Source organism: Thamnophis elegans, chromosome 4 (genome assembly GCF_009769535.1).
Source record: "Thamnophis elegans isolate rThaEle1 chromosome 4, rThaEle1.pri, whole genome shotgun sequence".
Lineage (NCBI taxonomy): Eukaryota > Metazoa > Chordata > Lepidosauria > Squamata > Colubridae > Thamnophis > Thamnophis elegans.
Window position 1 is genome coordinate 30,832,356 of NC_045544.1, and position 12,221 is coordinate 30,844,576.

The following is a 12,221-nucleotide window of genomic DNA, read 5'->3' on the forward strand; positions in this document are numbered from 1 at the left end:
CTTATCTGAGAATGTTTCTGTTCTACTTTTGGCATTTCCCCCCACTCTTCATTACGAACTCTACTAATTCAGAAATTTTCTTGGATCTTACCGGTATGTACATTTTGTCCTTGAGATCTCCCATAGATTTTCACTCCTATTCAAATAGGGACTGTGAAGACCACACTAAAACTTTTGTCTTTTTTTCCCCTCAGAATAATTTCTTGTTGATTTGAAACATGTTTCAGACCCTGAATGAAATATTCCGCCCCCTTTTAGCTCAGGATTCTTCATTGATTGTGGACATTAGCTTCTATTTTTATATTTAATTGACTCAACTCTTGAAAAGCACCATAGATGAATGCATATTCATACCCTTGACATTTCCCCTCCCCCACAAAAGGAGAAGACTAGACCAAAATAATAATAACTTACTAAACTTAATTTCCTTTAACGTAAGGCATTCCATTATAAAATTCATGAACCTACTCTGCATATACAAACCATTCTTCAACATAGAAATTGCTTTCACAAATTGTCACATGTGTAGCAGAAAAGAAAAAAGGGGGAACTAAGATTGGGATGAGGAAGAAGAAAAAATAATTTTCCAGAGAAGGAGACAAAAAGAGAAAAGAAGAACAATGAAGAATAAATGAAGCAGTAACTGGACCAAAAGAAAGAAGAGAATTGCAAAATATTATATTATATTCACAAGACAATGAGACCTTTCCAAGCAGCAGCAGCAGAGTCTACAGCCATGTTGACCTCCTGCCCATTCCCTTTTTTTTGCCAACAAATTATTCTGTTTTTATCAACAAGCAAAAGGGTCTGCTTGCCTGCTTAGCAGGTAGAAGAGAAATAGGAGATTCTCTCCTATCTCAGATTCCCAAGAGCTTTTTTGTCCTGATGAAATGGAGATGAATCCCAGCTGTCCAGCACCATGTTTCTTTCTTTTATACTCTGAACTGAGGAAGCTTCTTGGATGAGAAATGAAAGAGGAAACCGGGAAAGTCCAATTGCCTATTGAGAAGCACCTGTGGGGCATTGTTGTGAACAGAAAAAAATAAATGTATTGAATTTATATATGCTGGCCAACTTCCAGTGACTTGTAGCAGAGATGGGTATAGCCATTAAGTTCATTGCCTCATGGGTTTATTCCAAGTAACCATTGGGTCAACACATGGACAGAACTGGTAATTATGTGGACCATTTCTTTTTCTAGTTTTCGGGATTCAGGTCAGTGGTGGGGTTATCTGTTATCTGTCTCTAGTTTCCTTGTTGTGATGCAGTTATGGGTTATCTGAACATGGAGGGCAATACCTGTATCAAGTTGTGTGTCTTAAATACTTCCTGGTCCAAATGAAATTAACTGCTATCTAAGACTTCTGTAGAACTGAAGATGAGTGATGAATATGAGAGTTTCCAGAGGACTCTTGGGAAAGTTTCCCAGTGATCAAGCAGTTACCTGTTTATCATTAGGAAGAGACTGGAATCTAAAAGTAATTGCCCCTCAAGCAATTTCTGTAAACGGATGCCGGGTTGCTCTTTGGTTTTCTGAGGAGTTCCAGGAGATAAGACATTACAAGCAATTCCTAGAGCCATGAGGCAAACCTATGGTGGAGCAATTTCTGAGGGCACCTGAGGCGTTGCCATGTCAGCTCCAGCTGATTTCAGCCTTGATTTTCACCCATTTTTTGCCTCCCTGAAGCCTTCGGAGGGCGAAAAACAGCCCAATGTGCAATCCAGAAGTTGGAAAACAGGCTGTTTTTAGCCTCTGGAGGGTCTCTGGGGAGGCCGGGGGTGGCATTTTCACCCTCTCCAGGCTCCTAGAAAGCCTCGGGAGCCTGGGGAGGGCGAAAAATGGGTCCACCATGCCATCACGCACCAAAAGTAGGGAGAGGGCGGGGGGAGTTGGTTGCACACGCATGCAGGGGGGTTGCGCACATGCACAGGAGGGGTCACACGCATGCGCAGGGGGGGAGAACGCATAGAATTATGGATGTGGGCATGCACAACTCCCCCCCCCTCACCGCTTTTGCCATGCGATGGCAAAAAGGTTAGCCATCACTGTCCTAGAGCATTGGTGGAGGAAGAATAAAATGAATGTGACTGAACACAACTATGGACTGTGGTGATAAAGTGAGGCAATAGCCTTTTCTGAAATTTAGATAGGGGCAGTGCACCACTGGTCCTTTCAGACCTCACAGTAGCCTTTGATACCATCAATGATGGTATCTTTTTGAAGTATCTGCAAGAATTGCAGCTACTGTTTTACAGTGGTTTTGCTTCTTCAGAAGGTGGTTGTATTTGTTGGGAGGAGAAGATGAGGCTTGATAGGTGCTACCACCCCTTCTTTAATATTTACATACTAGGAGGAATCATGTAGATTTGGGATGAGATACTTCCAGTTTGCTGATTATATTTAATTATACTTTACCAGGAAGGTTTTGTCTAAGGGCTATCAGAGTGGATGAGAAAAAATGGGCTAAAATTGATTCCTAGAACCTGAAATTGTTTTTTGTTGACCACTTTCTATTAGTTTCAATGGTCTTTCTTGAAAGAGGTAGCACTATTCTTGAGAGAACAAATCTGTTACGTTGGGGGTAGGGCTTCTGGTTTTCTGTAAAAGCAAGTAGAGGTTGTGCCCAGAAGATTTTTGCCCACTCTGGCTGTTGTGACCTGGAGCAGTTGCTACAGGGAATCATTCTCTCATCATGATGCATATACTGCAATGCATTCCTCATGGGGTTTGATGACCACTCCGAAACTGCAACTGTGCAAGATATAGAGACCTGTGTGTCATACAGTGGTGGGTTCTACCAGTTTGGACTGGTTTGGCTGAACCGGTAGTAGCTTGGCGACTTGGGTCACTGGAACTGGCAGTGACCCAAGCCTCCAACACCCCCAAAGAGGTTCTCCTGGTGGCACCTATGGCGCCACCATCTTGTTTCTTTGCTTCTGCGCATGCACAGAGCGATTTTTGTTGTACTGCGCATGTGTGCACAGTGTGCATCAAATGCGTGCACACGTGTGTGGTGCATCCCTGAGCGAACTGGCAGTTGCGGCTGCCAGAACCCACCTCCGGTGACTTAGGTTTTGAATAGTGTATTTGTGCAATGCGAGTATTGTGGGCCTTGCACTGGCTGCCAGTAGGCTTCCGGATGCAGTTCAGCCTATAAAGGTTTTATATAGGTTGGACTCCATCTGAAACGTGTAGGTTTTAACCTAAAAATGATAGATGGCATAATACCTTCAGGAGCGTCTCCTCCAGTTGGATTCAACCCATCTAAGGTGTCCTTCTCAAGTGCAACTGCTAGTAGTGCTCTATTTCTGAGAAGTGGGCAGGAGATTGTGTTGTGGAGATAATGTTCCTACATGAGAACCTGTTCCTCTGGAATGGTATCCCCATGCAAGTAAGATTGGTTCCATCAATAATAAGCTTCCAGAAGCTACTTGAAATGGAGTTACCCTGGAAGTTTGCGTGAATTGTGAGTGTTGTGTTATTTTAATATAACCTAATTTTAATTGCATTTTCTGTGGATATTTTCATTGTGATATTTTATAATTGTTGTGAACCTTCAAGAGCTGCAAAATATGATACTATATATATGTAATAAATAAGCCACTGAAAAGATGATCTGTTTACATGTAATTTCTATATAATTTTCACTATAGAATTATTCAAAATGCTCAACCTACTGGGCTTGAAAAGATATTAAAAAGAATATTTAGGGTTTTTGTCCTTTCCAATTTCCCTTATTGTATGCTTGATCAACCAAAATAATATTTGAGCTTCTAAGCAGCAGAGCAGGCTTTGTTCTTTTAATGCAGTAGTTGAATTGAGTTTGGAAGCTATAGTGACTTTGCGATGAATATATCATGTTGTTTTCCTATTTTGCTTTTATCCAAGGAGAATAAAATATAATTATTTTCTTAATTTGCAGCTTTTCCCAAGACGTAAACCTCCAAAAGGCCTTTATATCTATGGTGATGTTGGTAAGTTGAAAGATTTTAACTGAAACATGGCCAATTTTCTTTTAGCATATTTGCACACTTTCCCAGATTTATAGCTAGCTAATAAGCTAACTTTCTTTTCCAATGACAGCAGTGAGATTAAATAGAACAAAGCACCCCGGGCTGAGGTACTAATGACCTGTATTTAGTTTGCTTTGACATTACAGAGCAAATCAAGGCTCAGAGCAATGTCAGCTAATGAAATGGATCAACATGTGTGCTTTGTGATACAAGATCCTTGGACCCTGCCAGAGCCTTGATTGCATATGGCAGGGAGGGCACTTGTTTTGATGCCCTTGTTATGTGGAAGGGGAATGCTGGTTGAGTTGAATACTTGGTCTGACCGAAAGATGTATTTATGACTAATCTATTTAAAAAAAAAGAACGGAGGTATTCTCATTTATTTTTAGTGAATAATGCTCGGTGTATTTCGGATAGGAACAATAATTGCATTTGTTGATTTTGATATAGATTCATATAATACAAATGATCCTGCCCATGTTAGTTGAAGTCTTGCTTCAAAGATAATGATTTTGTACTGTTCAGATCACGATTATGATTTCATTAGCTCAATGCTAATGAACAGTCATTACTGTAATCAGTACATAGTGTTTTAAATTAACAACCTGTTGGGTATGTGTGTTTTTATTTGAAGGCACAGGAAAGACAATGGTGATGGACATATTTTATTCTCATCTACTAGTAGAAAGAAAAAAGAGAGTCCATTTCCATGGCTTCATGCTTGATGTGCATAAAAGTAAGTTTCAATCTTTCTGGTAGTATACAGTATGTTACAGGTATCTTCCGTGTTATCTGTCACCCTGTTTCTTCTTATTTCCTTGTCTGGCGCCCTCTACAAGACTGCCAGTTGAAAGACGAAAAGAAAGGAATTAACATAGACTGTATGGGGAAATTTTCAACCTGATTTTTCAGTTAGAATAGAGCTGTCTTGCAACACCCCTTGGAATTAATTGAGGGAAAACATTGAAGGATTTGAGTTAGTAGGCTTCTTTTTCCTTGAGTGAGTAAGTACCAGTGGACAGTCAATCATTTAATTCATTGGTACTTATTTTCATTTAGAAATTCAGAGCATCTGCTGGAAAGTGGTGAGCTGTGGTCTTGCGACAATTATAGAGAGAGATTGAATAATATTGTGAAAATACTTAACCCTTTTATAATAGTCAGCAACAGCAAGTGAAGAGTGAACTTGTGTTGTAATGTATCCGTTGGTCTTTCAGTTGCCATAAGACCCTGATTTAAAAGTTGAATAGCAAAAAGATGTCATGTCAAATTGAATGTGGAACAGGATAGGAAAAGGTAACCGAAAGAGAGTGACTGATTTCCACCAACTGCTATATATGTGTGTGTGTGCGTGTGTGTGTGTGTGTACACAAAAACACACAAAAACACACACACACACGCACACACAGACAGACGATTAGAACAGCGTTCTGATTATTGGCTGAATTATTGTGATATCATAGAATATTTACATATATTGTATCAGCATTTGTGAACCTAAACAAGGGGAAAGTTAGTATGGACCAAAACTTGAACTTGTCCTCAGTGTCAGAAAAAAAATATTTTCCATAATGAACTCTCCAGTAAACGTCCTCTTTGCAAATATACAGATTTTTTGCATCATACATGGTATAATAAATGAAACAGATGGTACAATGTATATGTTGTTCACTTATTTAGAAACTACAGGTGAAGATTTAATTAGCTATTTTAATATACAAAGATCTATTTTCCATTATATTAACATTTAATCTTTAAAGCTTCCTACTCTTTTGTAAGCTTTCTCTATTTCTCCTTTATTTCCTTGTTCTCATTTCTTTATATTTGCTCTAGTCCGTGAACTTACATTTGTTTCTCAATAGTATACAGCAATCTCATGGACTATGGACTATGTGCTTTTAATATATAGTTATAGAGAGGAGGAAACCAAACTGAATAATATGTGTTGTTGGATAATATCTTGACCCCCTTTATGATTGTCTGTATACATTGCAAAGAGGCAAAAAGCTTTGAGGTGCTGCATGAATCAAGGCCGCCCACTGGAGATGCTTTGTAGTTGTCATTGTTTTTCTAAAAATTGAAAGAACGGAATTAGCACAGAATTACTGCGACAAAAGTTACTTCTATTAACATGTAAATATAATCTTTGTTTTGAGTCTATTTCCAACATGTTTACTAAGTATCTTGCAAAATGTTCACTTCAGGAATACATTGCCTTAAACAGAGTCTGCCAAAACGAAAAGCTGGATTAATGGCTAAATCATATGATCCAATAGCTCCTATAGCCGATGAAATAAGTGAGGAAGCTTGTCTCTTGTGTTTTGATGAATTTCAGGTAAGAAAGAATATAAGAGATACACATTCCTCTCTTAATGGAAAAAATAACATGTCTGGTAGCAATATTTTGTATGGTTATTAACTTTCTATGCTGTAGTTGTTTTTTAAAAACATTTTCTCATTGAAGCATTTATTTATTCGTATGCATTGAGCAGCAAAATTTGTCACAGTTAATATGATCTTGAATGCATAAGATCTCAGATGCACATAGATAGCATTGTTACATCAGTGCTAACTGCTAAACTGGAATCTTTTTTTTTTGAAAATACGCAGTCTGGTTTATATTACACCTACATTCAGTTTTAAAATATTGTTTAATCATACATTCTGCATACACAACACACTGTATTTCTGTATATCTAAATAAGTGTGTCTATGTTATTAGAATGTATTGTATTTCTATGCGTACACATACATATGGACATACAGATATACATGCATATATACATACACCATTCGTATTACCATTTGTCCAATTGTCTTTCTTTTAATCATATATTTTGGAAATATTTGAGCTCCTATACTTTATCCACATTCTCATAGATTCTGACCTATGTTGCTCCAGATTAAAACCGTCAGTGTAAGTAAAGATTTAATATGTACATGTAACCTTCTCAATAGTCAAAACTTCATTCGGAGTAGACATTCATAGGTTATTTATGTATTTATATTATTTTAGCTTGTTTTCTTTTAAAAATAAAATGGGTTAATTAAATCCTACAAGATTTAGAAATTAAAATCATAAAGCAGCACCCATTGTAACACATCTTCATGGTCTGGCTTCAGATAGATGAATGTCCCGGTTTTGGGGAATGTGCAGAAAAGATCAGCTAGTTGGAGAAATAATGTGGCAACTGTCATAGGATTCAATATGGTCACTTTCAATTTGTGGACAAAACTATAAGTTACTTTTTCATATGCTAAACCTTTATTTAAGATGAAAGAAATCGCTATATAGAAAAGAATTGGGACCAGGAAATGCTTAACCCATTCTGTGCCCTGCGATATGGAAAAATAAATTACAAACAATGGGGGCAAGCAAATTTATAGAAGAAAATAAGAGCGTAAAGCTACTCTGGCTAAGCCCTAGGAGGAAGATGAGAAATAAAGTAAAATAAAATAAATAAATCTGCTGGAATTATTAAAAAGGGAACATCCCAGTGGAGAGTAGCTTTTTTGGGGGGGGGGAACTCCCCTGCAAAATTTCTGTCTCTTGTGTGTGTGAGAGAGAGGGAAGGGAGGGAGGGAGAGAGAGAGAGGGAGGGAGGGAATACTTTTGAGTCAACTTTCTGATTCCTGGAAAATGCTTGGATTAGTGCTAGTTCTAGAAGTGGTTTGCTATTGCCTCCTTCCTAAGGTTAAGAGAAAGTGACTGGGCCAAGGTCATCCAGCTGGGTTTTTTCCTAAAGTGGGACTAGAACTCACAGTTTCCTAGTTTCTAGCCTGCAGCCTTACTCTATACCAAACTGATTCTCTCCTTTTAACATTGCCATTTAAAATGTGACACCCAGTATTCTGATTTTCTTAGAGTCCCAATTATTATGGACAGTACTGATACTTACTAGTTTTTCTTGCATTGCAGTCATAGAACAGTATATTTTTGGAAGGAGAAGAAAATAGCTGTGCTCGAGCAATGAATATATTTCTGAATTGAAGTGCATTCTTTTTTCCGTGTTTAATGAAGTATTTCCATTTCATAACTTCCCTATTCCACAAAGTTCTTTTTTAATTTTGAGGATGCATTTTTATGCTTTAAAGCTGAAAGCAGGATTTTCTGTAATTTTTAGTTGACAGAAGAAGTTATCAGTTTGGTTTTAGTTTGGAAGTTTAAGAAACCTAGATCAGAGCTCTCCTTTTTGTTGGTTGGACATAGTCATTGGGAATTCTTGCCACTTCTGCTCTATGATATATCAATATATATCATAGAGCAGAAATATATATATTCATTCTACTTGGCATATGAAAATTCACAGCTGGGTTAACAGTAATCAAGGTGGCACAAGGCAATCAAATGTGTTTGTTTCCTGACAGGTGATAAATCTGTTGAGGAGTTCATCATTAAAGTCCTTATAATCCCATTGTGTCCCTAGCATATCCTGCTACTGAGCTACAGGCCACTTGTAAATGACCAGTAGAGAATAGGGAATATGATAAGTAGCTTGAATTAGCCAAAAGCAAATTACACCAGTCTAGCCTAATTTCCTCCTTTGATACAAAACTGGCATAGTGGGCTATGGAGATCTAGTATGTGTAATATACCTTGACTTTAAGCCTTGGATACTGTTGAATGGGTATCTGAGGTAAGCTTTAGAGTGAATAGCCAGCGGGTATTAATGGACTATCACAAAGATGAAATTTAATGAAGCACAGTTTTAATGAATTATACAGATGAGTAGGTATTTCAAAGGTAGCGATGGTAGATCTGAATTTTGGGTAAACTATACTAATAACAGAAACAACATTAGATTTTCTATTATACAAAAATCTATTATAAGAAATATATGAGCAAAATATTTCATCTTGTACTTAAATGCAAAGATAAAAAATAATTTATGCCGCAATGGCTATCAAGGTTCATTGTCTGATTTTTAAAAAGCTTTTTTTTCTCACACATTTTTGGAGATGAAAATTTGAAATCTTTAGAATTTATCTTAAATTATCCACCATATTTTTATAACTTTTATTTATAGTTGAATTTACTCTAGAAGAAGTTCCTTGTTTAGTCCTCTTTTCCCATGTCTAAGACAATTATTCCTATAAAATTCTTTGCTTAAAAAGTTTGGCTTTGGTTTCTTTTACTATTTTCTTGCAACAAGTATCACACTACACATTGTATAGCCTCTCTCATCATCTTAGCAATAACTCTTCCCTGTATTTTTTTCATCTACAGCATTTTCATTCCTCATTCTTATATCTTGCATTTTTTCCATAGTTTCTATTAATATAGACATTTCTGTTGTACTCTGTAACATGATTCTTTTAACTTTGTTTTCTTTTATTCACTTTCCATTCATTTTGTTGTTAAATTAATCTATCTCCTAATACTTTTTTCCATAAACCATTCAAACATTATCTTCTAGTTCCTCAGCTCAACTCAGCTTAACACAGCTCAACTCAGGTCTCCTTCCTCTCCCTGCCCTTCCCTCCACCATATGTCTCACATTCACAACCTGAATGTGGAGTTCACCAAAGAATATCCATTACTACTTATATCTCTGAATGGCCCAATCATTTTACTTTCTCATCTAATTTTCATCCATTATTCACATTACCCAACAAAATAAATTTTCCACTGAATCACATTCATACAGACTGTTGCACATTTTCCCCTAAAACCTATCCCTATTTTTTCCTTATCACTTTTTATTGGAGCGTTAAGTTCCAACTAATAACCTATGGTTTCCTACTTTTATATGCATTCACTTTAACTTACATCACATTAATTCATTTTTCACATATAGACATTTAGCCTTTTCATTCATAATTAAATACATCCTGAACTTTTTGAATGTATTCATAAACTTCACTTTAAAAGAACAGACCACCATTACTCAAACTTATTATTTTCCTCACAGTTTCACAGACACACAATGTATCTATTTCCTCTTTTTAAAATATATATATATATATACTACAGTAGATCCCTGTCCTAAATGAATTGAAGCTTCATTAAATTTTGCATTATTTAAAAGTAGCATAAGATATAACTCTGCTGTTCTGCCTTCCCACTCACGCCACATTGAGTGCCTCCGTTGAATAGTTGTGGAGTATTGTCTCACTTTTTAGATTCTGCAGTCCAGCAAACTAATATTTTTATGATACTTTTCTTTCATTGGTTTAAGACCAAAACATGATGCTTCACTTTCCATAGTTAGATTAGATTAGATTATCAGAGTTGGGTGGGACCTTGTAGGTCTTCTAGTCCAAACCCCCACCCAAGCAGGAGACCCTACACCATTCCTGACAAATGGAAATCCAATCTCTTACTGAAAGCCTCCAGTGATTAAGGTCCCACAAAAGTTGATTTTCCTCAAACGTGGAGTACTGGATTCCCAGTTGCCTTTATTTGTTGTTGGATATGGTAAGATATTCTGAAAATGCATTAAAAAGCATTTACAGTATTTATTTACTAGTTTGTTGTTGATAACTTTGTTAAGTGTGGCTTCCTTCTATGGTATTATGTTGCTCAAACAAAAAAAATGAGATTTGTGCATTTGGACCTGCTGTGGATTTCTTCTTAAAATTTGTCCTTTGCCAAATCTGAAGCCTTGAATTTGCTTGGGCTGAAGGCAATTGTCTAGACTCTAGAGTAAAGCAGTAATGCCATAGTTAGTCCAAAAATGCCCCTCTCAGAGGTGCTTTCTTTCAAAAGGCAACTGGACAAAAACGTCCAGTTTTCATTTGAAAGAAAACACTTTTGGGACAACCATGACCGGGATGACTGAGAAACTCTATAGACATTTGCCCCTCTCTAGATTCAAGAAAGAGAAGCAGAGCTGCAGTTTTATAGCAGAAACTGAGTGACTGGCTGGTGCTTTTGGTATCATCCCTCCACACCCACACACCACCTTCTCTTCCCAATCCCCAGTGTTGCATTAAAATAAGCTTCTCTTTAAATAAAAAAAAAGAACAAATTCTTGATTTAGCACATCAAATCCCCATGGGCACTTTTCAACATAAAATGGTATACAGCCTTCTGGCAAGATTGTGGAGGCTAATGGTCTGTGTCAACCTTCACATTATGCACGTCTGTCATTTCATCCAGCTGCTTATGGACCAACTATGAATCCTCCTTTTGGTTACACTGCCTTAGTCTGATGTCATGTTCTATATCTCTACTTAAAAATAACCCAGGCATTTCAGACATGAAATAACTTTGTTTTCATATAAATATCAGGAAAAGAGTGGTTGGGCTTGGGATTCAGGATACTTGTAAAGAGTAAAGTAATATTGTTATATACTGTAGGCAGTGCTTGTAAGACAAGCGAAGAAAACAATTTTAAATACTTGGTAGGAGCAAGTTTCATTAAATGCAGGAGGACCTCAGAGTAAAACATGTCTAAGATTGCACTGTTACACTCCTGTTTTTGTGATAACACTAATTACTTAAACATACTTATATTTACTATTCATCCCAAGAAATTGTACCAATCAGAGGATAACTGGGGATCAGGTACTTAGACACACGCATTATTTAGATTTTTTTAAATAAAAAACTTACATGAGAAGAAAGCAGCTCTAGGTCATACAAATCTTTTCTCTTAAATGCAAATGAAATTTCACCATTCTCTCCATTAGCAGACATCTCTTATTGGTAATTTGTATTCTTTTCTTTTGTTCACATCCGTAATGAATGCTGAGCACAGGCAGAACCTGAGCTTTGAGATGCTTTCACTTTTGTATTCCTCTCCAAAGCTACAGAGGATCAAAAGGACCTAAATTGGCATTAAATATACCAAATGACTCTTGCTTTTTTAAAAATTATGTAACTTAAAAAAAAAAATCACTTTTGGTAGACAAGTAGATTTAAATTCTGCAAGAGCGAAAGACCAACTACGTCCTCATTGTATTTTCTCCGGTCATAAATTTTTCTCTATTTAATGTTCCAAGCTGCTATGCTTTATCGGAAATGTTCCTTTGGGAAATTAAATATGTCCTGTTCCGTATAGTTTTCTATTTCTCAAGCGGAAGATTCTTTTTTTCTTCCTCCTGTCTTATTTTACCTGTTTTAGGGGTCTCATCAAAATGAATACCTGCTTTTAGTTACCTTATGCCTTTCTGATTTTGTTTTTGTTCCTTATTGACAGGCTCAAAGACACTAAGTTTTAATTTGTTAGATTGTATTTTTCTTCACTGCCTCTCTACACTTG

General features: G+C 36.7%; 1 protein-coding gene across 2 annotated transcripts in view; it reads left to right on the plus strand.

Moving 5' to 3' along the window:
* Nucleotides 1-12,221, plus strand: part of AFG1L (AFG1 like ATPase) — a 65,619-nt gene that overhangs the window by 10,945 nt on the left and 42,453 nt on the right. For both annotated transcript variants that reach the window (XM_032216289.1, XM_032216288.1), the window contains exons 3-5: nucleotides 3,924-3,975; nucleotides 4,649-4,750; nucleotides 6,219-6,349. In XM_032216289.1, coding sequence (XP_032072180.1) covers nucleotides 3,924-3,975; nucleotides 4,649-4,750; nucleotides 6,219-6,349 — 285 coding nt within the window. The remainder of the gene's footprint in view (nucleotides 1-3,923; nucleotides 3,976-4,648; nucleotides 4,751-6,218; nucleotides 6,350-12,221) is intronic.